Source organism: Nipponia nippon, unplaced genomic scaffold (assembly GCF_047370975.1).
Source record: "Nipponia nippon isolate SJK-2023a ecotype South Korea unplaced genomic scaffold, ASM4737097v1 scaffold_4, whole genome shotgun sequence".
Taxonomy (NCBI): Eukaryota; Metazoa; Chordata; class Aves; order Pelecaniformes; family Threskiornithidae; genus Nipponia; species Nipponia nippon.
In genome coordinates, this window is record NW_028262358.1 from 123,592,832 (window position 1) to 123,617,768 (window position 24,937).

At 43.4% G+C, this 24,937-nt stretch overlaps 1 protein-coding gene across 2 annotated transcripts in view; it reads left to right on the forward strand.

Annotated features, from left to right (window-relative positions):
* Positions 1-7,900, forward strand: part of XKR6 (XK related 6) — a 183,381-nt gene extending 175,481 nt beyond the window's left edge. For both annotated transcript variants that reach the window (XM_087775528.1, XM_087775529.1), the window contains one exon: positions 6,936-7,900. In XM_087775528.1, coding sequence (XP_087631654.1) covers positions 6,936-7,900 — 965 coding nt within the window. The remainder of the gene's footprint in view (positions 1-6,935) is intronic.
* The last annotated feature ends 17,037 nt before the right edge of the window (positions 7,901-24,937 follow it).

The following is a 24,937-nucleotide window of genomic DNA, read 5'->3' on the forward strand; positions in this document are numbered from 1 at the left end:
ACAGAAGCAGCTGAGATAATGAGAGCACAGATCAGACGAATATGGCCGGTCACCTCTTCCAGCAGTAGAGAAAAAGGGGCATTTGGGAGAACTGAAAGGCAGCAGGATGAAAGGGGAGAAAAGCAAGTCCTTTTGAAACACAATCCATAGTGAACCTGTGGACCTCAGTTCCTCAAGGCAGTGCTAAGGCGAAGGTTGAGGGGAAACTAAAAAGAGATCCAGCGTTTCTGGGGTCAGTGAGGACATCTTAATTTAGCAAAAAGGTTTTAGGAAGCATTCACATTTCAGGATGTGAGCCAGCCTTTTACTGGCAAGGGGTGGGAGGGCAATTCTTCATGTGAGCAACCTGTTCTGAAGTTGCCTTGCTATGGACTTTCTCACTCTCACAATAAAAGGTTTGGGAATGTGGATGTTCCTCTGGTCTAATGTGGAAGAGCCCTCCTTGTGCTAGCTTGGACACGGACTATCCTGTATAGAAACTCAATGCAAGCCTTGTGTTATGAAGTCCCAGTGGGATTCATTGGTAGAAGACCCTCTTCTTGTTGTCCAGACCTACCTGGAGGTTGGTCCTTGAACGGAGCAAGTTACTTTTGTTTCCTGCCTTTCCCAAACAGTCACCAGCAGTTTTCTGTTTCTTATGGACTGGCGATGCTGTGTCCTGTGGGAGTCAGGTCCTGGGGAGAACGGGGCTGTGATACTCCTTAGAGGAAGGTCTCAGAAGAGTGAAGGACAGGACACCAGTGTAACATCTCTTCCCAGTGTCAGGCTCTGGTTTTTCATCCTTGGTCACTCCAGCTCTGAGCAGAGTACAGAGGTGTCGCACAGATGTGAGGAGGCCATTCCTCGGTCAGACTTATGAGTGATGTTCACCACAGGTGGAATAGTGTTCATCTGCCATAATGGACTGGTGGCGACACTGGAGAAACTGGTTAAGGAAGTGTCCTGAAATCCTGTGAGGAAAATGCATGGCAAAACAGTCTATGCAGGCCTTTATTATTTATATACTGGTAATGATCCATATTTTTCCATGTTCAAAGCGAAAAACAAAGAGGGAAAATGAAGGAAAGAAGACAAAAGTCATTCCCTCCTCTGAAAGGAAAGAAGAAAGAAAGATCAAGCATGAAACTCCAGCAGGAACAAATGAAAATCAGACCCAGGGTCTTATTCTGACCCCTTTTACTCCAGTGCAAATAAATAAAAAAAGATTAAAAAGCAAGGGGGAGCGGCTTTCAGGCAATGTTGTTAAAAAAGCAGAATCTGGCTCACCCTCTTTTGTATATAACTGCATTTTCACTCTGTGTGCATCAAAATGAAAGGCTGTTCCTAGATTCATACTGAGCTTCAGGGAGGAACGTGCCACCCAAAGGGGAAAACACGATAACAGGGTTCACGGCACAGAGGCCTGAGCAGCCAGCGAGTGATGGGGAGGAACCGAGCCGTGGCACTTGGCATTAAGCAAGTGCTGCCTTCGCACAGGGGTTGATGGAAGGTTTCATGTCGCACTGAATATTGGCTCTCCAGCTCACCCAGGAGAAATGTTGGTATCTTCCCATTTTCTTTCAGTAGAGTCTTCAGGAGAATTAATGTCAAAAAAGAAATAGAGCACCATTTAGGCATCATTTTGAGGTTTAAAGGGACAGGCACCACAGTAAATACTTAGGGAATATGCTACAGTAAGTGCCTTCAAATTACTTAGAGCCAATAACATGCAGCGGGATTCGTGATTAGAACTGTACATACCTAGTGAAAAACCTCTCTCCTCACCTGAACAACTCTACAAGTAAGAAAAAAATGGATATATTCTTCACTTTAAATATTCTTTTTTTTTTGTATGTGTATGATTCGTCTACAGCTTTTATTAGACTAGTTGTAAAGCCATGTGTAATTGCATAGCATGAATAGGCCAGGTAGACGGGGATGGCTTTTCATGCGCTGTTTTTATTCCTGCACATAGATGGGCTTTAAAAACAGCAATGGCAATTTAAGGGGAGTCATTGTTTTGAGTCTCTCTTGTGGATGTGTTTTTTTTCAAAGAACCTTATTATATTTCTGAGATGGCCTTTTCTTTTTCTGGGCCATCAGTAAGAACTAGAGGATGAAAACCGAAACAGGCTGATATTCAGCCTGCCCCTGTGAGCTTCAGTAAGGCTCCAGGACCTTCCCTTGAACTCAGAGGGGTTCATGTTCCTCTCCTCCGGTATCAGATCGCTACCTGCATTGTACTCTAGGCCACTTATGTTTTCATGATCCCAAGCAATGGCTCTTGTTTCACCTTCTCAGAGACTCTATTCCTTGGTCCAATACTCTTCTCAGAAAGTTTAGCCTTTTATACAGACATCTTATTCCCCACTGCTTTCTCATTTCTCTTCACTATTTACTGTTGCTTAATCTCCATGCCAGATGTGTTTACCATTGAGGACTGTTCGTTAGGTCCCCCTGAGAAAGGCAGAATTAGAAGTCAGCATCAAAGCAGTTCAAGATGATGGGCGAGTTCCACTCCAGATTCAGACACCTAAAAAAAGGTGTCTTCGATGGAGGTGTCTCCATGTGATGGGGGTGTCCAAGCTTCCCTTGTGTTCAGTGGAGATGTAGGCAATACAGCCACAGGGTCTAAACAACAACCTTTGTACAACTCTGGCTCCACTGGCTGTAATGACTCAGGAAACAATTTAGTTGACTTTTGCCTAGTGTCATTTGAGATGCCCTGAGTACGCTGCCTCACTCCAGCTCCCAGCTCAAAAACGTTTTTGTCTTCTGGATGCAAGTTTGTCACATCTGCCAGCTCCACATGGAGGTCTGGAATATCCTAGAGCACCTCAAATGTTGCTGAATTCCCATCTGTGATGGTTGCGCTGAGACTTAATTCTCCATTGTGTAAAGTAAGAGACATCACTCATCCATGGACACCCCGAGGTGAGTCTCTATGGTAGGAGCTGAATCCTGTCTGAAATGCAAGGTGCACTGTGATGTGAAAGAGATCTATTCCCTGCTTTAGCATGGATTTTATATGAGACTTTGGATAAATCCTTCAAATCTTAGTGCTGCTTCTGCCAAATGGGGACATTATAAAGCTCTACCTCACCATACTGAATGTAGGTTAAGAGATGTCTCACCGTAAGGACTTCAGGGCACATTTCTAAAGGGATCTGGGGGACTAATTCTTGTGATGTGTCATTCAAGACACATGGGCTTGACTCCTCAGTGGTGCTGACTACGGCCTGTGAGTCACTCATTGTTTCTAGCAGGTGACAGGAGGAGTTCAAGGGCTGTTGTACAGCCCGGTGCAGAGAGTTTGAAGATAACCCCAGTCTATGCCAGTCTGACTTGTTATGGGCAGGTGAGATACAGGTCCCACAGATGCAGCCACAAGGCTTCCAGCCCCATGGTAGCTGATGTCCTCCTGGCTTGAGAATGCCCACAGGGATGTGGCAGTTGATGGTGGGTATTTTCCACTCCCAAGACTAAGCACAGAGTGGGAGGAGTGGGAGTGGGTTTTTTGAAGTGACTTCAGTTTTAAACTAACCCTAACCCTTTGATAAACAAACCTTGGAAGGGAGTTGAAACCCACTCATGCTAGATGAAGGTGCGTCAGTCACCATGTGCAAAAGTCAAAATCAAAATAAAAAAATACTTCCCATGTGATCCAACTTTCCAGGACTTTTTGCTCTAGTTCTAATCGGAGAGATCTCTCTAGTTGCTTAGAAATAAGGCCTGGAGATGTGGAAAAGTTTATCCCACAGTCTGTGAGAATTGTACATTGTATGAAGATGTCACAGGCTAGAAATAAAAAGGAAAGATGGGAATGAGAAACTCATGGTCAAGATGGCAAAAGCCAAGGCATGCTTTTTCATTTAGGTCTGTATGAAATAGCCAGGGAATAATTTCTGTAGCAACACAGTAAGAAGTACCAGAGAGGTCTCTATATCGCTCCATGGGTCCTGTTGATGTCCACCTACTGATCGCACACCCATTACGCCCAGGTCCAGATCCTGCTCATCATTATGATGCCAAAATTCGCATTTGCACAGAGTCGTGAATTTTTAAACAATGGCAGGAATATGTCAAAATGTCATTCTCCCCCTTCAGATCTTAGTGCAAATGAGGAGGCAACGAACTGTTTTGTAGGGTAGGACTCATCCTGTCTGACTGCTGCTGTTTGCAAGTCCCCACACTCCCTTGTCAAGGGATGGAGACGGACACTTTGGGAGCATGAGTCAACCCCCCTTGTCCCACACATGGATCTTAGGACAGGGTGAATCACTTTCTGGGGGTGTCTGCCTCTCTGTTGACTCGAGGAAACATTCAGATGACTATCAGCAGGCATGGTACTGTGCAATATGAGTGACTCAACACATATACTCTCAGCCAGCTCTGTGCAATTTACAGCAAAGACTGTGATTAGTGTAGGTTTCTGCACTGAAAACATTACAGTGGGAAAAGCCTTTATGTGTACATTGGGTTTTTGTTTCTGGTGTATTTTCTTCCTCTCTCTATTCTAGAATAAACGAACCCAAGAGAAACATTTTTAAGCCAGTGTGACACATCTGTCTCTTGTGGGTTGGCGCTGCTTGAGTTTCAGTATACAGGTACATTTAATGCCATACAAGTTTCTAGTATAACAGCACTACAATAAGACAATACATGACTTTTTTTTTTTTCTGCTAATCATGGAAAGTTTTAAAACTGAATAGCTAGAAGATACGGCAACAAGCAGAACTTGTACACATAGCAGCACTTACCTTAAGAATTGTGTGGCATTGCTCAGCCTTCCACAACTGTTAATTATGTCTACCAAAAATGTAACACATCTGGTAGGTTAAAAATAAATCTAATCTACATCTGTTTGGGGCTGAGGCTATTCATGTTCAGAAGGTTCCGCCATTAGAGTCCCCAAGTCCTACATGCAAGTGTTTCTTATTGAGGACTTAGAACTTGAGGAAAATTCTGGTTTTCTTAAATATGGTGGCCTAAATCTTCTGTCGTTGATAAGGCCACTGATCTTACTGGTTTGTGGTTTGTTGTTTTTTAAAATTCAGTCTGAAATGCTAATGCATGTGTGAGCCCAAAGGCAAAGTATTCAAAGCGAGACTTGAGAGCTGGTGGAAAGGTGTAGTTTTGGTGGACCTGCAGGCTGGAAGAATTTCAATAAAGGGCAGAAATGGAGGTCTGCCGTCCTTCCTGGTCACCTTCTCCAGTGCCTCTGCTCCAGGTGTAGCTAGGCTGGAGGGGGGGAAATCTAACCCAACCGCACTGTGGGGTGGGCTCCTCAAAAATAAGATCAAGTCTCTAGAGTGAGGTCTGAAGAGCCAGTGGATCTTCCTTCCATCCCCTTGGGAGCTAGGTCCTTGTGGGCAGAGCGAAAAGTGAGAAGAAAATAGGAGAAGAAATTGAGGGTTGTCAAATATTTTGGCTTTTTAACCCTGAGAAGCTGCAGCAAGCTGCTGCTTGGGTTTTCTTAAAGTAGTAAAAGCAAAATAAAGATGGGCCTATTTTCCAGTATGTTATACATCAGAGATGGAGGGGCATTTGTTATTGTTTGTTTTGCTTGAAACCATTAGCATTTTTCCTTTAGATTTTATAGGTGATGCTCCCAGAGAAATCTTTGGCAAAGGCCCAGTCAAAGTCTAGCTACCAAATTATTTATCTTCCCATCATGGATGTTAGTCCATTGTCTGTTCCCTCACCTGTGGAGCAGTTGTTCAGTGAGCAGCAGTGGGAGCAAAGGAATGAGATGCCAGTGGCCTTTTCCCAGGAATTTGTCAATTAATTTTTATTATGATGCCTTGCTCAATGAGTTGCTCAATTTACCTTTGTGATAATCAATGGTATTGTATTTTTAAAAGCTCCTGAGGTGTGATGGGGCACTATTTTATCCATTGGAGCAAATACATAGTTTAAGTGTTGGTTATGATGGGGAATAAGATCAGGCCCCTTTGGAATAGCATGGGGTGCCTGCCCCATGTCAGGGTGCAGAGGGATGAGTTGGGAACCGAGGGTGACCCCAGGGCAAGCAATGCCATCACTGATGGGAGCAGTGCCGCAGGGACTGAGTGCATTGGGCAGAGCTGTACGCTGGTAATGGCTCCCTCAACAGTCCCAGGCAAGGGAAGGGGGTGGACCAGACCCAAGGTCTCTTCAGGGGGTCCCACCAGGAGCAGAATTAGACAGGGCTGGAGACAGGGCTGGAGACATGACTGTGACTTGGATCTGTGGTCCATCCAGGAGACACGGCTGGAGATAAGCTACCTCCAATATAGGTCTTCATCCTGGAAACAGGGCAGGGAAGTCGCTGGAGGGATCAGATTCTTTTTTTTTGGGACCATTTGGAGGGTATTGATGAGTCTTGATGTTCCCTGTATTTATATATTACCACAGGGTGACAAAAAAACTGACCAACTGCCTATTTTTCCCAAAGGCGAACGCAAACAGGGATTCCTGATTAAGGCGGAATCAAGTAGAAGTCAATGTGAATGTTGATTGTATGAAAGAATTTTAGAATAAAAAAGATCCATGCAGTTACAAGGAATATAGATGTCCTGCTCTTGCAATAGTGCACTGCAAAATGGACTCCTTCCTACAGACAGTAACCTTCATACTTGGGCTGCAGCGTTTAGATGGGATCTGGATATCAAATTCTCAAATGAGGATGAGGACAGAGGCTGTTCCTTGTAAGAAGAGCAGAGCTGGAGTGGGGTGGCAGAGCCAACAGGAATGTAAGCATAGTGTGCTGTGTCAGAGAACTCCTGAATGCAGCATAATTTCCAATTCCCACACTGATATTTCTGTATTTCTCTCCTCTAGACTGTAAGGACAACCTGACGTGAGTTGAACCTTTGGGCTACTGAGCCTGCCCCAGATGCAATAATTTAGTGAGCAGATGATGTTTTCAACCAAACCTCCTGTCTAACTCAGTGGATCTGTGTGTCTTCCGGCAGGTGTGTCCTCTGTGGCCTCCCTGATGTCCCTGGCTTGGGTGCTAGCCTCCTATCACAAGCTTCTTCGGGACTCTAGGGACGACAAGAAGAGTATGAGCTACAGAGGGGCCCTCATCCATCTCTTCTGGCGCCTCTTCACCATCTCATCCCGAGTTCTTTCTTTTGCTCTCTTTGCTTCCATCTTCCAGCTCTACTTTGGGATCTTTGTAGTGGTCCATTGGTGTGCCATGGCTTTCTGGATCATCCATGGTGGGACAGATTTCTGCATGTCTAAGTGGGAAGAGATCCTCTTCAACATGGTGGTAGGGATTGTGTACATTTTCTGCTGGTTTAATGTCAAGGAAGGGCGGACTCGATACAGAATGTTTGCGTATTACACGGTAGTCCTGACGGAGAATGCTGCCTTGACGCTCCTTTGGTATTTTTACAGAGATCCTGACACTACTGACTCATATGCCGTGCCAGCACTGTGTTGTGTCTTTCTTAGCTTTGCTGCTGGGATAGCTTTGATGCTGTTATATTATGGTGTGCTGCATCCCATGGGGCCAAGAGCTAAGATCTTTGCCAGCTCCTGTTGCGCCGAGCTGCTCTGGGGCATTCCTTTGCCCCCCGATGTTGAGCCCATGGCACCCCAAACCCCTGGGTACCGGGGGGCCCAGGCTACGCCCACCAGAGCGGTCACGGAGCAACAGGAGGAACTCACAGCTGACACTTGCTTGCCCGTTTTCCAGGTGAGAGCAATGGTACCATCTACTCCATCTGGGCGACCCTACCCCCCCGAGGGGCCTCTCATTAAGATTGACATCCCGAGAAAAAGATATCCTGCATGGGATGCTCATTTTGTAGACAGGAGGTTAAGAAGAACTATCAACATCCTCCAGTATGTCACCCCCACAGCTGTAGGTATTAGGTATAGAGATGGACCTCTCTTATATGAGTTGCTACAATATGAATCTTCACTTTAAAAGCTCCTTAAAGCAAAAGTAAAAGAGGGGACCTTATTTTTGTTTACGGTAAACACAGATCATGAAACAAACACAAACCTTCAGATAAGCTTTCTTTCTGGTTGCTGTATGTATAAAAAAAAAGATATTCTCTATGTTTTGTAAGTAAAAACAAAAAGAAAAACTTTTCTTTTGTTTTTTACACACAAGAAACAGTATTTCAACTTCCACACCTAGGATTCACAGGTGGAGAAGGAGGCATCTCCACATCAGTTTTATACCGTACACCAAGTGTAGAACATTATTTATGGGATTGGTGCTGATTGAAAAATAAAAAAACAAACAAACAAACCTACAACTGCCTTATGCCCTTAGGTGCTGAGTTTCATTAAGTACTGTCACCTTTCTCATGCAAAACTCTTTGATGATTATATGCCAGGAAAAAAACAACCAACTGAAATACTAACCTTAAAATTAAAAAAAAAAAAGGAAAAAAATGAACAACAACAACAAAAAGAGAGAAATATATGAAAAAAAAATCTTGTTGCTCTTATTGGATTTAGCAGAAAAAACCCAAATGTCTAAAGATAAGAAAGCAAAGCCAAGACAACCCCAATGGAGTTTGATTTTTCCAACAGTTGAAAGACAAAATCAGGTCTGTAACTCAATTTGGCAATGCATTTATAACACCATTTGGCCAAACCTGCGAGCCTTGACCGAGTCGTGTTATAAACGCAATCCCACCATGTAACCGTTTTCCTCGTGTAAATGGGCCACGCGTAATGGTCGGTTTGCACCAGATTAATATGGTATCTGATCTTGTTTCAAACAATTGCACACGCTAAAGTGCCACTGACTTCAGTGGAGTAAATAACAACTGTCTGAGCCCAGAATAAGGCCTGCCACCTTGATTTCTGGAAAATAAGAAATCTGCAAACATTGAAATTATATACCAAAAACATTCTACTAAAGTACATTTACACATATCTAATAACTATTTCAGTAATAATAAAACTCAGCATAGTAGCAAAAAGCGAGTCAATTTAAAGGCACAATACTTGATCAGTGACTGGCAAAATAATTTGACCTACTGTATCATTTTAAGGCTGTGAAAGGCATACATGTATTATTTGTAATCTCGTGTAAGACCTGTCATGTCTCATTCAGTGCGAGCCTTAAAGTGATTGTAAAGCATCCTTCGTTCCATTTTGGGGTTTTTGGGTTTTGATTTTTGTTTTGTTTTGTTTTGTTTTTAAGGAAAACAAAACATGAAAATCGGGATAAAAAAAAAACAAACAACAACAAAACAACCAACAAACTTCTTCAAACGGTAATAACCTGTAAACTGACTCACGTCTTGAGATGATTTGGTGCTTTGTATTTTTGTTGATGTTGTTGTTGTGATTTAGCTGAGAATTCTTCAACTCGGTACGTGTGGGGAACTGCCGATAAAAACTGTCTCGTGTCACCCTCTACTGTAAGTACATGGCGAGAAACAACAACAGAGGAAACTCAAGAGCGTAGCAAGAGCATCGTGGTTTAGCTTAGCCTTCTCACCGCAAGGAGATGCTGCCACCTCCGATGATGGCAAAGCCTAGACGGTCACCTGCTGAGGGTTGTGTGGTTTTCTTGACATTTCCAAATAACCCATTCGGTGTCTGAACATTCACATCTCTCGAATTCTGTTTCTGTGCTGGAATCTCTTGTTTCGATCTCTTGTTTCGAGTTAAATCACGGGTTTGCGTCTATCCAACACCCTTTTCCGTTTCGAGAGTATTGCTCCTTTAAAGGAATATTCCCATTTCAGGGCATCTTTTCAATCCCACCATCCCTCTACTTGGGAGGGGAAAAGCAACAACAACAAAATGAGATATTTTTAAGTGAATGCTGTAGTATTTTCTGTGTGTACTTGCAATTTTTTATTCCAGAAATACTGTAACTGTCTAGGGTGCAAAACTCCCATGCTGACCTATTCTGAAGAGAAGATCAGCATGGGGGGGATATTTTTTAAGTATTATTATGATTTTTTTTTAATTTGAAGAATCAGTTGGTTTTTTTAATTATAATAGTATTTAAAGAAACTAGTACCAATTTTATATAACAGTTTAAAGAAGCTGAATGCTTTCTTCGCCTGAATATACCTGAAGAGAAACATTTTTTTCAATCAGTGATCCTTTGCAGTGTTCTGAGAAAATGCTGGGGTTTCTTCAGTTGTTTCATTTTGTTTTGTAAAGAAAACTTTTAACTGGTGTCTGTCCCTTTCATGGAGGGCAGGACTCATTCACGCCAAACTATAGACACACGGCAAAGTTTATAAGAAGCCAAATTGTCACTGGTACTGTAATTCCCAGTCAAACTCCATTTCAGGCAAATGTTTCTGGGCTCTGATTACAACCAATATGATGGTCACATTTTCATGCAAAGGGAGGGATTTTTGTCTTGTCATCCCCTATCTAAATTCCCAGTCCCTTGTTTACTGTGCACATAAATACATATATAAATACACACACACATATCTTTTTGAAAAGCTTTCATTTCCCTTATCCATTGTCTGTGTCCATAACCAGTCCCTTCTCAAGTGTCCTACTAACATTTCACCCTGTTTCTTCCCTAATCAGTATGCTGTCTAATAAAAAGAGGTAATTTGTGAAGTGAACTTGCTGTCCCCAGCTACTGAGTCATAAAAACACAGAGGTTCCCATCCTCCAGCAACAGGACTGCATTTCTCCTCCCAGGACTTTCTTTTGACTTACTTACCTTTAATACTAGTGTAGACTTACTCTGATCCAGCTCCCTGAGGCTCATGCCCCATGTAAAGACTCTCCTCGGTCCTTCTGTGAAGAGCTCTCCTCTACACATCTGCATTTCCTTGGCATAAGCATGAGAAAGGAATGGATAAAAAACAACCCTGATGTTCCTCGGGGACCTTTCCTCCAGGAGATAACATCCGCATTTTCAAAAGCACCATGAGAAGGTCCCCCTCCCTGAACCTGTCAACGTTGAGGTCTAGTTTGGAGATGTGATCCCACTCCCTGGCCCCACTGAACAGCTGGACCCTGCCGCTTCGCACCAGGACAGTGAAATGAGTCAACGAGCTGAGGTACATTCATCAGGAGTCGAGGAGGAGACCCTTCAGTGTTGCCTCTCATGACCATCTGCAGCCTGCCTTCCCTCAGGAACGGGACCCTTGCTCCAGACCACCACACCAACAGCCGTCCTCTCCGTCCCACTACGGGAGTGGAGGGGCAAAACACTCTAGAAGTGACCTTACCTCTCAATGCAGTGCTAATTTCTCACAGCCAAACCAGCTTGACTAAGGGCTTGACACACCCCCGTTCCAAAGTCCTCCTTCTTCGTGGCTCATGGTATGGATAACAATGAAGGCAGGTGCCTCCACTGCGTGTTAAGACTGTTTCATTACGCTTAGTTGCATAAACTTTCTGCCTCCGCTATTCGTCTTTTCTTTGAATGATATCCACTGGCATCTTGATTTAGCAAAAGATTTCCAGTGAGAGCCTGTGTCAACCCTGAAGAACTATTTCTCTTTGAAGGATTTCATTACAGCCTTAACGTAAAGCACGCGCTCTACCACTACACCCAATGAGTTCATGGTGGACAGTTTGGTGTGGTGACCATTTCTTCTTGGGATTATCTGTGATCTTGTTGCCAAACAACACCTTTTGCCAAGCCAAAAGTTTAGGGAGGAAAATTACCCGCAACTCTTTATTGGTACTCTTTATTGGTCCCAATGCTAAGAGTCTAGTCCTCGCCCCTGGTTGTTTGGGTTTTTGTTTCTGCCCAGGACCTCTTTGATTTTTGGTGTGGACTTTGGCAGGATAGTCAGTGACTTGTTTTGGTTTCACTTGGTTTTTGACTCCTCAGCTTCTCCCTCATCACTTAGTTACACCATGTCCCACCTTCTTGCCAGAAGATACTGCATGAGGGGTTTTCCAAACTGTCATGGAGAAGGTTGAGTCCATATTTATTTACATCACAAGATCAGTGGACAACTTCCCTGGCATGTTTGTGCTGCTGGACTCACCCTGGGATCATCTAAACCAGCCAACTATTCTGTGCCAGGGCAAAGCTGTGGTACGAGGGCTCCACCAACCCCACTGTTATATTGTTCAAACCTTCCCTGGCATGGTTTTGACCCACTCCAACAAGCCCTGGGCTCAGGCACAGCTTGCATAGGCGTTGATGCTGGCCAGAGACCATCCCCAATCAGCAGTTTGGATGCAGCTGCTCTGTATCGGGGCTGAAAGAGTTTAGTAGCGTGGATGTGGCCAGAACTTGTCAGTTGGCTTCATGGCCAGAATGGATCCTGGCAGTGCTTAATTCACTAATAAAGATGTAACTATATGCCACAGACCAGGATGCAGGACTTGGTGGAGTACATCAGCCCGATCTGGCATTTTTCTATTTTCTGCCCAATTCAATGGACAAGGTATTTTTCAGTTCACTTTGTTCTTTTTGCTGAGGTTATTTTGAAAACAGCATCATTTTTATTGTGCTGATGTCAACCCATCCATCCCTCTATCCATGTCAGATAGCTGGCATGCTTAGTGTGATAGCATTATACATCTGTAGGCAGCTAATTTGGAGACAGGAATGATTCAGACCAGACCAAATCAACAACGGAAATACAGGAATTACAAGGTCCCTGCCTATGCCCTTGTCATGCTTTGCCACCCACACAAGGCATTTTTCATCCACAGCGTATCCAACCTGAGCTGCAGAAGAGGAGCCAGTGTTGTATAATTACCAATGGAAAGTGCAAGCAAGCCACCGATTTCAAGTGTAAATATATGTATTTTCAGTGTTTTGGATTGGAGCTAATTGTCTGCTTCATTCTGTCCTTCTCTGCACCTGCCAAAAGTCAGTAGTCATTTGCATGTATTTTTATTTAAAGCTGACTAGAAGAAACAGGACAAAATTAATTGCAAGCTTTAGTCAGTGGTCTGCTAAAACCTGGCTGATGCTGCTCACGAGGAGAGCATTGCCACTGAACTTTCAGAGAGCAATCATCCTGTGCTCTTCAGATATATTTTTGTACACACAAGATTCACTTCACAATTTATCCCTGCTCCTCATCCCTCCACAGAAATGCATGACACACCTGTCACCCACGTACCTGCAGCATGACTAAACCTCCTGAAGAAAATGTGGTCTGAGGTTTGTCCAGCATGATTTCATTGTAGCTCAGAGGTGCTTTGAAAAGGAAAACTTACTACTGTGCATTTGCAAAACCTTTTAGTGCCTGCTTGCTGGGCAGCTTGGGCAAGAGACAATTTGGAAGCTGCCAGAGTCAGCGGAAAATTGTGGAGACAGGCTTTTCTAGGATGTTTTCTTCTTTTACTGGGTTAGCTTTTCTCTGGATTCTTTTCAGATCGAATGTGGTCATGCTAAAAAACCCGGAAAACAAAAACCCAAATAACCACAATGAAATAAGGTCTATGCCAATCCCCCTAGAAGCTGAGGTAGTTGATGTGAGATGGTAGGGATGATGTGAACTCCGTTGTGTACCCTTTGCCTGCTGAAGCTTGCATGTTGTTATTTTGGCAGTTGTCTAAAGCCCTGGGGCTTTGGGGATGGTAGTTTCCCAGGGTTATGATTGCTGTTTTTATTTTTCCTTGGAGCTCAGGTGTATTCTGGTGCAGAGAATCTCAGCCTGGTTTGAACGAGAAGATTTGAGGCTATCCCAAATAGACGTGGGCAAACCTTTCACTGTGTGCAGAACGCATTTCCAGACCTTTGGGTACCGCTAGAGATTGTTGCAATCCACTTATTTCTCCATGAGCACATTCAGAATCGCTTTATTGTTCTGTTGTGTTTGAACTTGGGAATAACGGTGTGGTGACTCTTTTCTGTTGAGGTGTGATGTGAAGAAAGGTAGGAGCCTTCCTGCTGTGCTAGATATTGCCTGTGTTCAACCCTTGATCCTTACTTGAAGCTCAGACAGTAGGTTAATGAGAAAAATGAGAAAATGAGATGACAGATAGCTGCATATGTTCCATTGGCTCTTCACTGATGAGGAGGGAGGCAACTGGTGACAAAATAAATCTGCATAAACCATCTGGACCTTAACGTCTATTCAGATGTACATACAACCCAATTGGAAAGTGATGTTGTTGACAAAATAATGTGGACTATCGTTTCCTGTTCTATATTAAAAAACTAAAAACAAAGCAAAGCAAAACCCACAACAAAACAAATCATTGCGAGCAGACAAAAATGATTTGAGAGCATCAACTTTACTTCCCACCCCCTCCTTTGGGACACATGCAGCAAGGCAACTGTGTGAAAACCAGGCACTTTGTAATACGCGGAGTTATTTGGATTTGTGCAATGCTGTGTTTGTCAGATGGTCTTTTACAGCGAGCGTAGAAAGTGGCCACGGTCTAAAACTCATTGCAGATTTCTGGGTGACAGTACTCCTGGGTTTCGACCCCAGCTCTGCCACAAAGTTGCTGTGTAACCTTGGGCAAGTGATTTAACCTTTCTGTGCCTACAGTTTACCCATCTGTACATGGGTATAATAATATTTACCTACCTCACAGGGGTGTTGTGAGGCTTAAGTAAATGAGTGTGAGAGGTGCTGGAAGTGCACCGTAAAAATTACATTCTTGCTGGGCTTCTGCTGTTATCGGGAATGAGCAGTAAAGGGGTTTGTTACAACACGCAGAAGGAAAACCTGCTGGTGCGTGCATGTGTCGAGAAAGCGATCTTAAGTCTTTTCTCTCCCCAAAAGCAAGGAATGGAGAAAATTGTTGTGCGCCAACTGAATAGCCTTGCTTTCCTGGTCAAATGTAATAGCACTGTTTGCAATATTATTTTCTGACACAACAGGTGACCTTTCCCTTTTCCTTTCTGTTTCTGGAAACTTGAAACTAAAGATCACAAAAGTATTTCTGAACCGAGCAGATTACTGATGAATACTTGAATTTCTTTAAAAGTTGCTCTCATCAGCCACGGTTAATGTGCACTAATCTTTCAGTCATCAGCTTCCATCTGAATACAGTGAAAAATTTGCTCACGCTGTTTTGGAATAGCCTGGACCTTATTTGGGAGGCTGGTATACAGTTTGCTGAGGACTCTTGTAGGCATGGGAAAACTAGAGTCTCAACTGATAAACACGTGAAAAATGTTTTCTCTTTTTGTTTTTGCCTTTTAAGTTTCTTGACTGCCTAAGACAGCACAATAATTGCAGTTTACTTGGTTGTACAGTAGCTTTTTTTTGAACTGTTTCCTTACGCGAAGGGCGAAGGTGGGTTATGAAAGGATAAACTAGACTCAACGCTGCTCATGCGCGACTCTTCTTGAAGTACCCACTTTCCTGGAGAAAAATCTGTGCCACATCCAGAGAGACTAGACCAGGCCTGCCTTCACCGTCCTCCCGCAGGCAAAACTTCCCTTGCCGTCAGCGGGAGTTTTGACTGTTGATTATGTGTCCATCGAGGTGGATTCATCCCTGGTTGAACCCCAAGACACTCGGGTGAAATCCAGGATAACTTTCTTTAGAACGAGGGAAGGGATCCAGTTCATTGCTCCAAATGTCGCCACTGGTCGGATAATTTGGAAGGGAAAAAAAGCATGTGATAGAAAGCCTGGGGTTTTTTTTCTGGTTTTGAGCCAAGTGTTTTTATTGTCTAAGTGTCCTGACCATTATATAATGTCTCTTTTGGAAATGCATTGCAAGGCAAGACTCCCTGCTCACTTTTAGAAAAGCTTTTTGAAGTCTACCTATGCACTCCTTACTCAGGCAAAACTCCTGGGTTTTGTTGTTGGGTCTTGTTTTGTCTCCTGAGTAAGGACTGTGAAATCTGGCCTGTTCTGGATAACCAGGTGGTGTTTCAGGCGGCCGTTGTCTTCTCTAACCCAAGACTTGCCTTGCATGAAGTAAGAACGAAGATAGGAAACCCTCCACCTCCAGCCCTGTCTTGGTCTGCCACGTACCTTCCCTGTCCCTTTTCTGTATCCACTATGGGGAGGTAGTTCAAAATCTTCTGGCTACATGGGCCAGGCTCTTCCACACGAGTAACCAGGCAGCTGCATATCTTCCCGCTGGGGCAGAGCAAATTCTGAAGCCCTACTCTTGCAGATGGGCCACTGCTCATCTGCATCAGCTTCGGGTCTGCTCCTTCCCCGTTCTTCTCCCCAGCCGTTTATTTGCCCCATTTTAAGCACTCAGCTCAGTGCTTCTGGGTTCTTTTTACTGCTTCTATTCCAAAAAGATTGAAGCTGGGAAAAAAACAGCAATGTAACTCCTTCGGTGCTATGCTAACTGCTTTGTTTGACCCAACGAAATGCTGGCCAACATATAGATTTTCCCTCTTTGTCCTAAGAAGCACCACACATCTGTGTCTTGAACAGGGATGGACTGAGAGGGGTGAGAGAGGGCAAGTGCAGTTTTGAAAGCAATTAAAGTCTCGTGTATCTAGTAGAGCAAAAAAAGATGTAAATGCAGACTGCTTTCAAAGCTAGTTGTCGCCCACCTCATGGAAGTAAATAGGATATAACATATAAGGTATTGAGGGCATTATATATATATTTAAAAAAAAAAAGACAGAAAGTTGACCTTATTAATAAATCGCCCTTTAATTTTCCTGAAAATGTAGTGTTCAACAGGAAATACACCTGGCTGTGCTTGCACCAAGTTGTTTTGCTTTGACCCACTTCAGCAGCAATGGCTACTTTAACTGCAAAGGTAAAACAGTGGGAGAAGAGAGAGAACTCTTCCGACTATATTATGCCCGATGTGAAGTGGGTAGCTATGAATTTTCAGGATTGAAGGGACTAATCAACATGTATGTCTGTGTCTATATACACAGTCCTGTGGAAATATAGAAAAGCATACATGCCATGTTACTGCAACAGTATATATGTTTTAATATATATGAACATATTGGGAATTCCGAAGGGCTTTTTGAGATGAAGAAGATAGTTTCTGGTGTGAGGTGCTAGCAATTTGGGATTTGCAAGCAGGGTTGAAATAAATATTCCTTGTATGTTTTTTTTTAAAGTAAAAACAAGGACGAAAGACTATCAGAAGCTTAAGGTCCTTCTGAGAAAATGCTGTACCACCTGATCTTCCACTTCTTAGGAGATCTGAAAGCCAAAATCAGACCAAAAAAGAGGGGCAAATGCAGTGTCAGTATAAATCAGTAAAACTCCATTGATGTCCAGGTGCCTCCTTACACTCCCTATGCTAAAAATAGTCATTTCTGCTGGTGCCAGGGCAGCCCAAACTGGGCCCTATTGGGTTTTTTTCTTAACTTGTGATAACAGATTTCCTGTTTGAGCTCGTAGATTTTGTCAAAACCCAGGCAAAACTTGGACAAAATCAGGAGTTTCTTTCCAAGCAGAGCCATCTGAGTGTAGCATACCCCTGACCTACACGGGGGCTTTGTAGTCTCTGGCTTTAGCTGAGTAAGAGATGGTTTCCCCTTCCACCAGTATCACCATTGCAATGAGAACAGCCCTGTTAATACAGGCAGCAAACTGGGCCCTCCTTTGCAGGGATTAAACCCCCTAAATCTGATTTCAAGCCCTTAGAATTCAAATGCCAAATGCCACTCAAAGGGAATAATTATTGTTTTCTCTCCAGATGTCATTCCCGTTCATCAGTCACAAGGACAAGCAGCTCATATTTTCCTTTCTAGCAGTATTTACCAATAAAACACGCTGCCAGTGCCAGAGCCTCCTTGCCTCAGACCCAGCTGAACACCACCTGCATGCCGCCCCCGTCTTTCCTCCCCGTTTCTCCACCTTAAAAGCAAACACTGTTCTTTCCCAAGTAGCAAAAATCCAGGACAAATGCCAGATGATTACACCTGCAATCTGTTCACTTCAGGATTTTATTTCAGTTTCTGAGGGCATATGAGTACACACAGGGACACACACCCGCAGAAATTTCAGTAGCCTGAAGTTGAAGCCACTTGAATTCAATGGACTTTCTCTGAGCTGACACTGCTTCAAGAGAAACTATACACCAAGTGTACCCCAGACAACCCCCTCAAATTACTACAGTTTCACACCATTCCCATATAACCTGTTTTTTTCAATAATTACTGAAGCCTGGGTATCAGTCAACAAATTTACGATGGATAAGTAGTAGGGGAAGTGGACTGGTTCGCACTTATCCGTAGACCTCTTAGTACTACTCGAGCAATTAAACAAGCCTTAAATTGGATGTGATTGCAGCCATTTGGAGGAGAGCTGTGATGCATGTTTTGTAAAAAGTGTCTAAACAGGTATCACAGCCAAATCCCTTGGCCCCCATCTTCTCTATGTAGGGAGAGTGAGAGGGAAGAGATTTTACATTGAACATCAAAGTTTGCCATTAGCTACAAAATGTGCCGCCTCCCAAAATGGATCTAAAACTTTTTTTTTCCCACAGAAAACATTTTCTTATCAGAAAAAAAATTGGTTTTGGCTAGTGTTTCCAATCTGCAAACTGTTTTACCATTCCAGCTTTTTGTTCCAATGAGGAATGGGAAGTAGTTTCAAAACTGTTTAAATTACTCAGGGAAGGATTATTTCACATCTAGGTCTGGTGACTTCCACTCATGTCATCGGGCCAAGTTCAGACCATTCCACTAAAGCTGATGTGATTACCCAGTATGAAACCAGTATGACATAACAGCTGGGGTGAGGCCTTTGCGTGGTCTCCTGTGTGTTCCCTGTCACAGACACATGGTGATGTGCTCGGGAACCTGACATAGCATGCCCCATCATGGAGCTGTTCCCCTAAAAACAGAATTTTCACAGAAAAGCTATATATTTTGGAGGCTTTGAATGACTTTTTGATTGCAAGGAAATTACGTTCCTTTGGTGTGCATATTTTTGGATGCACTGTCATACACAGAAGGTAAAATCATGGTGCCTGAAGATACACGTTCTCTCTCCATCTCTGCCATGGGCTGTTGGGAAAGCCAAGGGCTGTTGGGAAAGCCAAGGGGATTTTAGGGTTGTCTCTGCCGGCAGATGTAATATGTTACCTAGTACCATTGGCCTGTGCTCCAGGGCATGTGATATGGGAATGGTCAGGCTGCTGCCTGGCTTCCATCACCCATCCCACCTCCAGCCCTGAATCTCTGCCATACTTGCCCCAGGTGTTGCAATGCAGTTTTAAAGACCCTTGTCTACCCTATGAAAGTGCTGGGAGGACAGACTAGTTACGTACTTCTTCCAAAGCTCTTGAGCACCTTCCGATTGAAAGGAATTCTGAAAGTTCACGGTATCTTCTCAAATTAGGTTTCATCCTAGGAGCATTTTTGATTAGTGAATTTTGATAGTACTGGAAAATTGGCACAGCCATAGAGAATAGCACAATTTAAATACTCATATTTCAGAAGTGCCACTTTTCCCATAAACATTGAAATTTGACTAATCACTGCTGGAACTCATTGTTACTATTCAAACCCCAGAAAATACTCTTGCACACTTGATTCCTCAGATAAACCTTATTCAAGGAGAACAAATTCCCCAATCACTACAAAATGGTAAAAAGAAGCTATTAAAGCAGGACACCTGGGTTTTACTAATGTTTTTGAATGCAATGAACTGTATCCACTGAATACTGTCCATTTTCCTTGCAGTAGGCACACTGGGACTGCAGCCAGGCTTAGGATCCCCTTGTGCTAAGCACTTTACCAAAACACAGAGAGACATGGACCTGCCCTAAAATAGCCTTCAGTTTCGCTGTGGTTGTTTGTGTGACCTTGGGCAAGTCATGTAACTGCTCTGTGCCTCAGTTTCCCCATCTGTAAAATGGGAGGTGTAAAGCTGACCTCCCAAGGATGATGTGAGGATTATTTAGTCCACGTTGGTGAAGTGCTTCAAGAACTTAACATCAAAAGCACTGCAGGACTGCAGTGGTGTTGAGCAGAGCAGGACAAAGTAATGCATCATGTCACCTTTCCCCTGTCTCCATGCAGCCCAGCAGAGACAGAGAGGCAGGCTGATCTGAATTTGGGTTTCTCGAGGAGGACTACCACAACCCATACAAGATGCCACACTAAGCTTTTGGGGAGTGCTTTTGTCCATCCCCAGAAATGCTCCACTCTCCCTTTGGAAAGCATTTGGGGAAGTCAACTGAGCAGCTAAGGATTTAGCACAGTCCCGCTGGGTCATGGAATTGGAGAAAGCAGAGATGGAAAGAGCACGTGGGTCATCAGGTGCATTCCCAAGAGCTCATGCCACAGGCATCCCTGTGTCTTATTCTCCCACCCTAAATCCTGTCTGGTTGGAAATCTTCCAAAGAAGGGGTTTCCTGACCCCTGACCCTCTCGATCAGGCACATCAGACAGAAATAATGGTCTAAGCTTTCCTAGTAAGAAGTAAATTTTTTGTTAACTAAGCTTGAAACTTAGTCATGCCCATGCCTTGAATCTTGCCTTATTAACTGAACTCAGCCCATTCTGGACCCAGGTCATTCATCTGAAGTTGTCCTTCCAGTGCCATTCTGATCTGGTGTGGCTTGCAGGTGAACATGCCTGTCCATCCAAGTTAGGATCAAGGATCTGCCAGTTAGACTGGGAGAGGCTGGCTCCTTCCTAGGTCACTTCTGCATCTGAGCCATCCTTACTGGGAGTCTAGGGAGACTGGGATCCAAATCAGACCCCCAGAAGTAGATATGAATTAACAAGGAAAACTACTTCAAGTCCTGCCACAGGCAACTCCTTTTCTCTCCCACAGTGGCATTTCAACACCATTTCCAGCTTCTGCCAGCAAGCTGCACACATGGTGCTTGAGAGACAGAAGGACTGCCAACAACCCCTGCTCTGAGCTGGCCAGGAGAAGTGGCCGAGGGCAGACCTGACCCTCCTCTCACGTCCAGCGAGCACATTTCTGCCGAGCTTGGTGGCATTGCCCTTGATTTGGTGCAATGCTGCCAAGAGAAGGAGCAGGCTGCTTGTCAGCATCTGTCTGAAAAGCTACGGTGGTTTAGATGGGATGGGCTGACAGGTGTCAACACGATGCAAAACTGGTGCTATTAACTTGGCATAGAGTGCCTGCGAGTCTCTTTCTTTTTCAATCACCAAGCAATTACCTTACGCATGGGAAACCCGTTGTTTATAGACAGCGTCTGTAGCGACTTCTCATTTCACAGGAGGGCTCTAAGTATCTATTCTGTCTTATTCCCCGGCTCTTCCTCTAATTTCTATGTCTTGGAGGGCAAGGTGTGCATGTGTGTGTGTGCTTGAGCATGAATTTATGAGCAAAAGAAACAGAGCAAGGGCCAACCCAAATATTTAGTGCAATGGAGGTTTTGACTGAGTAAGGAGTGAATGAGAAGCATGGGCTAAGACCTCGGAAAACCAGATGTGCAGATTTTGATCTCCATCTCAGTCCAGCAGGACTTCTGTAAATCCATCAAGATCGTTGTCTGTGTCCAGAACAATTTCTTCTCTGGGCTCCCGGGGAGTGACAGACTGAGGTATTCAGGGCAGGGCTTCACAGAGGGATGAGATCAGACTTGCTGAGTGCCTTTGACTTCCCCTGGTTTAGTGGAAGCTGAAGGCATCCAGCACATCCCAGGAGGCAGTCCACGTGAGGTTGTGCCCTGTTTATGTTAGATTATGCTTTGAGCATTCAAAGTTCAATTCTGCTTTCCTTACATCGGTGCAACATGTTGAACGTGACAAGATGTGGTCATTTTAATTTAGGAAGGCTGTTAAAAAGTGTCCAAAGTGCTAGACAAGAGCTCGCAAAATCAACATGCCCCTTAAAAGACCAAATTCTGGTCTCAATTTCACCAAGGCACCAGCCATCCTGCATGAACCCCACTATTTTTTCTGCGAATGCCCTGTTTTTTCTGCCGTCAGGGAGGTCAGAATTTAGCCTGGCCCCACCTACCCTAATTAACTCCAAAAAGCCCTTTATGTTTATTGACGACAGCTATGTTAGGGCAGCAACATTTCAATTCTCAAAACCTTGTGGTGCCTTTTCTTGTGGTGCTTACCCTTCACAGGACTTCAGTCAAGGCAACCACTTGCATCAAACAGCAACGCCAGTACTTTTCCTCTGTATTACGTGCCAGTGCAGTAACAGACTTTAATGTATACATATATAAATATAGATAGATAGATATATTGCTATAGTTATAATTATATATATATATAATTGAGGTTCTGATGCCGCTGTATGGGGAATGGACCATTCCTCTGCAGGATTATACACTGATCGAGTGAAACCAACAGCTCAACATCCTGTAAAGCATTGCAACCTTGGCAAGGAGCTTCTCTTTCCCGCGTTTGTTTTCCGGCTCCTTTCTCTCCTCCTGACTTTCTACTCCCCGCTTCCAGAAACGTAGTCCATGAAAGCTGCTGTTTCGCACCGTAGCAATTTCTCCAAATAGCTCTCCCCATCGCCAGCATATGCCACAAGGCAACATCTTCCTCCCACTGCAGCATGGGAGGTAAGCTGCGAAAGGAGGATGGTGGGGCCGGCGGGGCGGCATGCCGGGGCAGCATCCTTGCCTTTTCTTTCCACCCAGGTGATGAAGCCCACAGGGTGGCAAGTGGTGTTATTCCTCACTAGAGAAATCATCTGCTGGTGAGCCTCTCCATCTCAGCTTCCCCAGCGAGACAGCAACTGGGTGTATTTTTTTTTTTTTTTTGCTCTACCGATGCTCGGTTTCCCACGCTGCTCCGAGCGAGTCGAGCATCACAGCCCTCGCTGGCGGGGAGGAGGGAAGCTGGCGAAGGCTGTTTGCTCCGCTCACGCAAGTAGCTCTGCCTGACTTCGGGGGGGGACTTCTTTTTGTCAAGGGACTGCTGGGTTGGGTTGATCGTCACCTTATCGTTACCTTTGAAGTATTGCTGAAACTATAGAGAGATGATAGAACAGATGTTGGGTGAAGGTATTTTCTACTAAAGGGAACAACACCGATAATACTGTAAAAGGTGCTAGAATCAAACCTCATTTTATATACTTTGGTTCTTAGAGAAAAAAAAATACACAGAATTCTTCCTGTGCAGCCTTACTGTAGATTGTTATAACCAACTCTTTATCCAAAAACAAAAAAAAAGTGAAAAGGTTAAAAAAGGACAAAAATGAAGTGATCCTGTATAAAGTGTAACAAATATGACTTTCCTATATAAATGTAAATGATCAGACATATATTAAAATGCACTTGAGGCAGGCAGCAAGCATGAAAAGCTTTTGAAGTACCCGTTTTAATGCACAACACCTGTCTTTTTTTGTTAGGCTGGTGCGAGAGGGAATGTGCCAAGTCGCTTTTATTTCCTTTTAATTCTGTTTGTGATTTTGGGGAAAAGGAAAGAGAGATGGAAAGAGGATGGGAGCTTTAGCTAGCACAGAAACCTGGAATATTCATCTCACTTTTTTTTGTTTTGTTTTGTTGTTAGTTTATGACATTGGTGACAGTGTTTGGACTCACACTTCATTTCTCAAAAGCTTTTGAAAGCTTTGTTGCCTGCCCCAGGTGCTGAGCATAACTCTTACCTCAAGAATGCTTACAAAAAAAGTCAATTGTTTTTTCCCATCTCTGGAAAATTAAAGCAAACAAATGACAACAACAACAAAAAAAAAAAAAAAAAAAAAGCAAACAACCAGCAGTGAATGAAGGAATGAATATTAAAAAAGAAAGAAGTCAAAGCAGAGGTTTGGTGATCAAACCGAGCCATTCTGGTGCTTTTCCCCTTTTTGTGTTGCTAATGATCAAAATTACATGAGATGGGCTTAGACAAGTTTGTGGTCTTAGGATGTAGCAAAAAATGTATTTTAAAAGAATACAAATTTGCATGGAAAAAACTCTGATGGAACATTTAAAGAATGGCTGTTTCAATGTCAGACGTTTAATGTTAGCATGTGTGTGTGCTGTATATACCTTTTCATGTGTGACATGTACAGTTGACTGAGGAAAAAAAAACATATGGAACCGAACAAAAAATAATAATCAAATGCTATTTTATCAGATGATGCACTTTTTCACCTTGATGAGAAGCCACTGTTCACAACTATGCAATCTTCCAGTTTCTCTCTCTATCTCCTCTCTCCAACCTCAAATTTCCCAACTATTTTCCATAATCTAAACCGTTTTTTCTTTTGTACAAAGAAACACAAAAAGTTCCAAACTCTGGTTCAAGGTGAGAGTGCTACTGTGACTTTTCTCAAATGATAAGAGCTAACAAACAGACAAACAAAAGGGGTTTGGTTTGGTTTTGTTTTTAAGAAAAAGGAGGTTCGGACATGACCCTCTTTCTGTTCTCTAAGTGAATCGATGTTTTCTACATGTGCCAGGCTTCTGTTGACTGTTTTTGAGTTTGGTTTTGTTTCTTGATTCATTCTCTCTTGGATTTTAGGATTTTTTTTTAATTTATTTCCTTATGTACTTCTTTTCTTTTTTAATTCTGGTTTTGTATTGTAGGTATTGGGGATGTGAAGATGAAGGTGAAATTTGGCTTAACTTCAAGTGTTTTAGTACATATGTGTGCTATATGTATATAGTTTTCTACATAGAAAATTTTACGCGCTTTTTAACGCACTTTACGACTTGTATGTACAAAGTTGTCTATATAGAAAATGTAGTGAGTGTTACCCAACCTTCAAAGACGAGAGTTTTGATTAAGAGGAGTTCAGATGTTTGAGTATCTCACGCGTGCGTGTGTGTGTGTGTATTATATACTATATTATATATTATAGAAATATATAATAGTGTATGTCCATGTTAGGGTGTGTATAATATATACACACATCCAAACACATGATCATGCCCATCTATGCCATAAAAGTAGATGCTTTTGTATTTCTTTAAGGTTTTCAAGCTATAATAAATAGCCTGGCTCTACTGGGTAAACTTCTTCCCTGTCCTTAGAGGAAAGGTAGAAAATTGTCCTCCCGTGTTATTCACAGTGCATATTCCTGGGGGGATTTAGCCTTTATAACCTTTCTTTCCCCACCCCAGTTTAGCAGCGGGTGCCGAGGAGAGAGTGTTGGTGAGGAAACAGGGTCATCCAGTGATGAGCTCAGGAAACCACAAGACCACAAGGTGTGGCTGCCATGTCCCGCCCCCCCTCACCGCCGACTCAC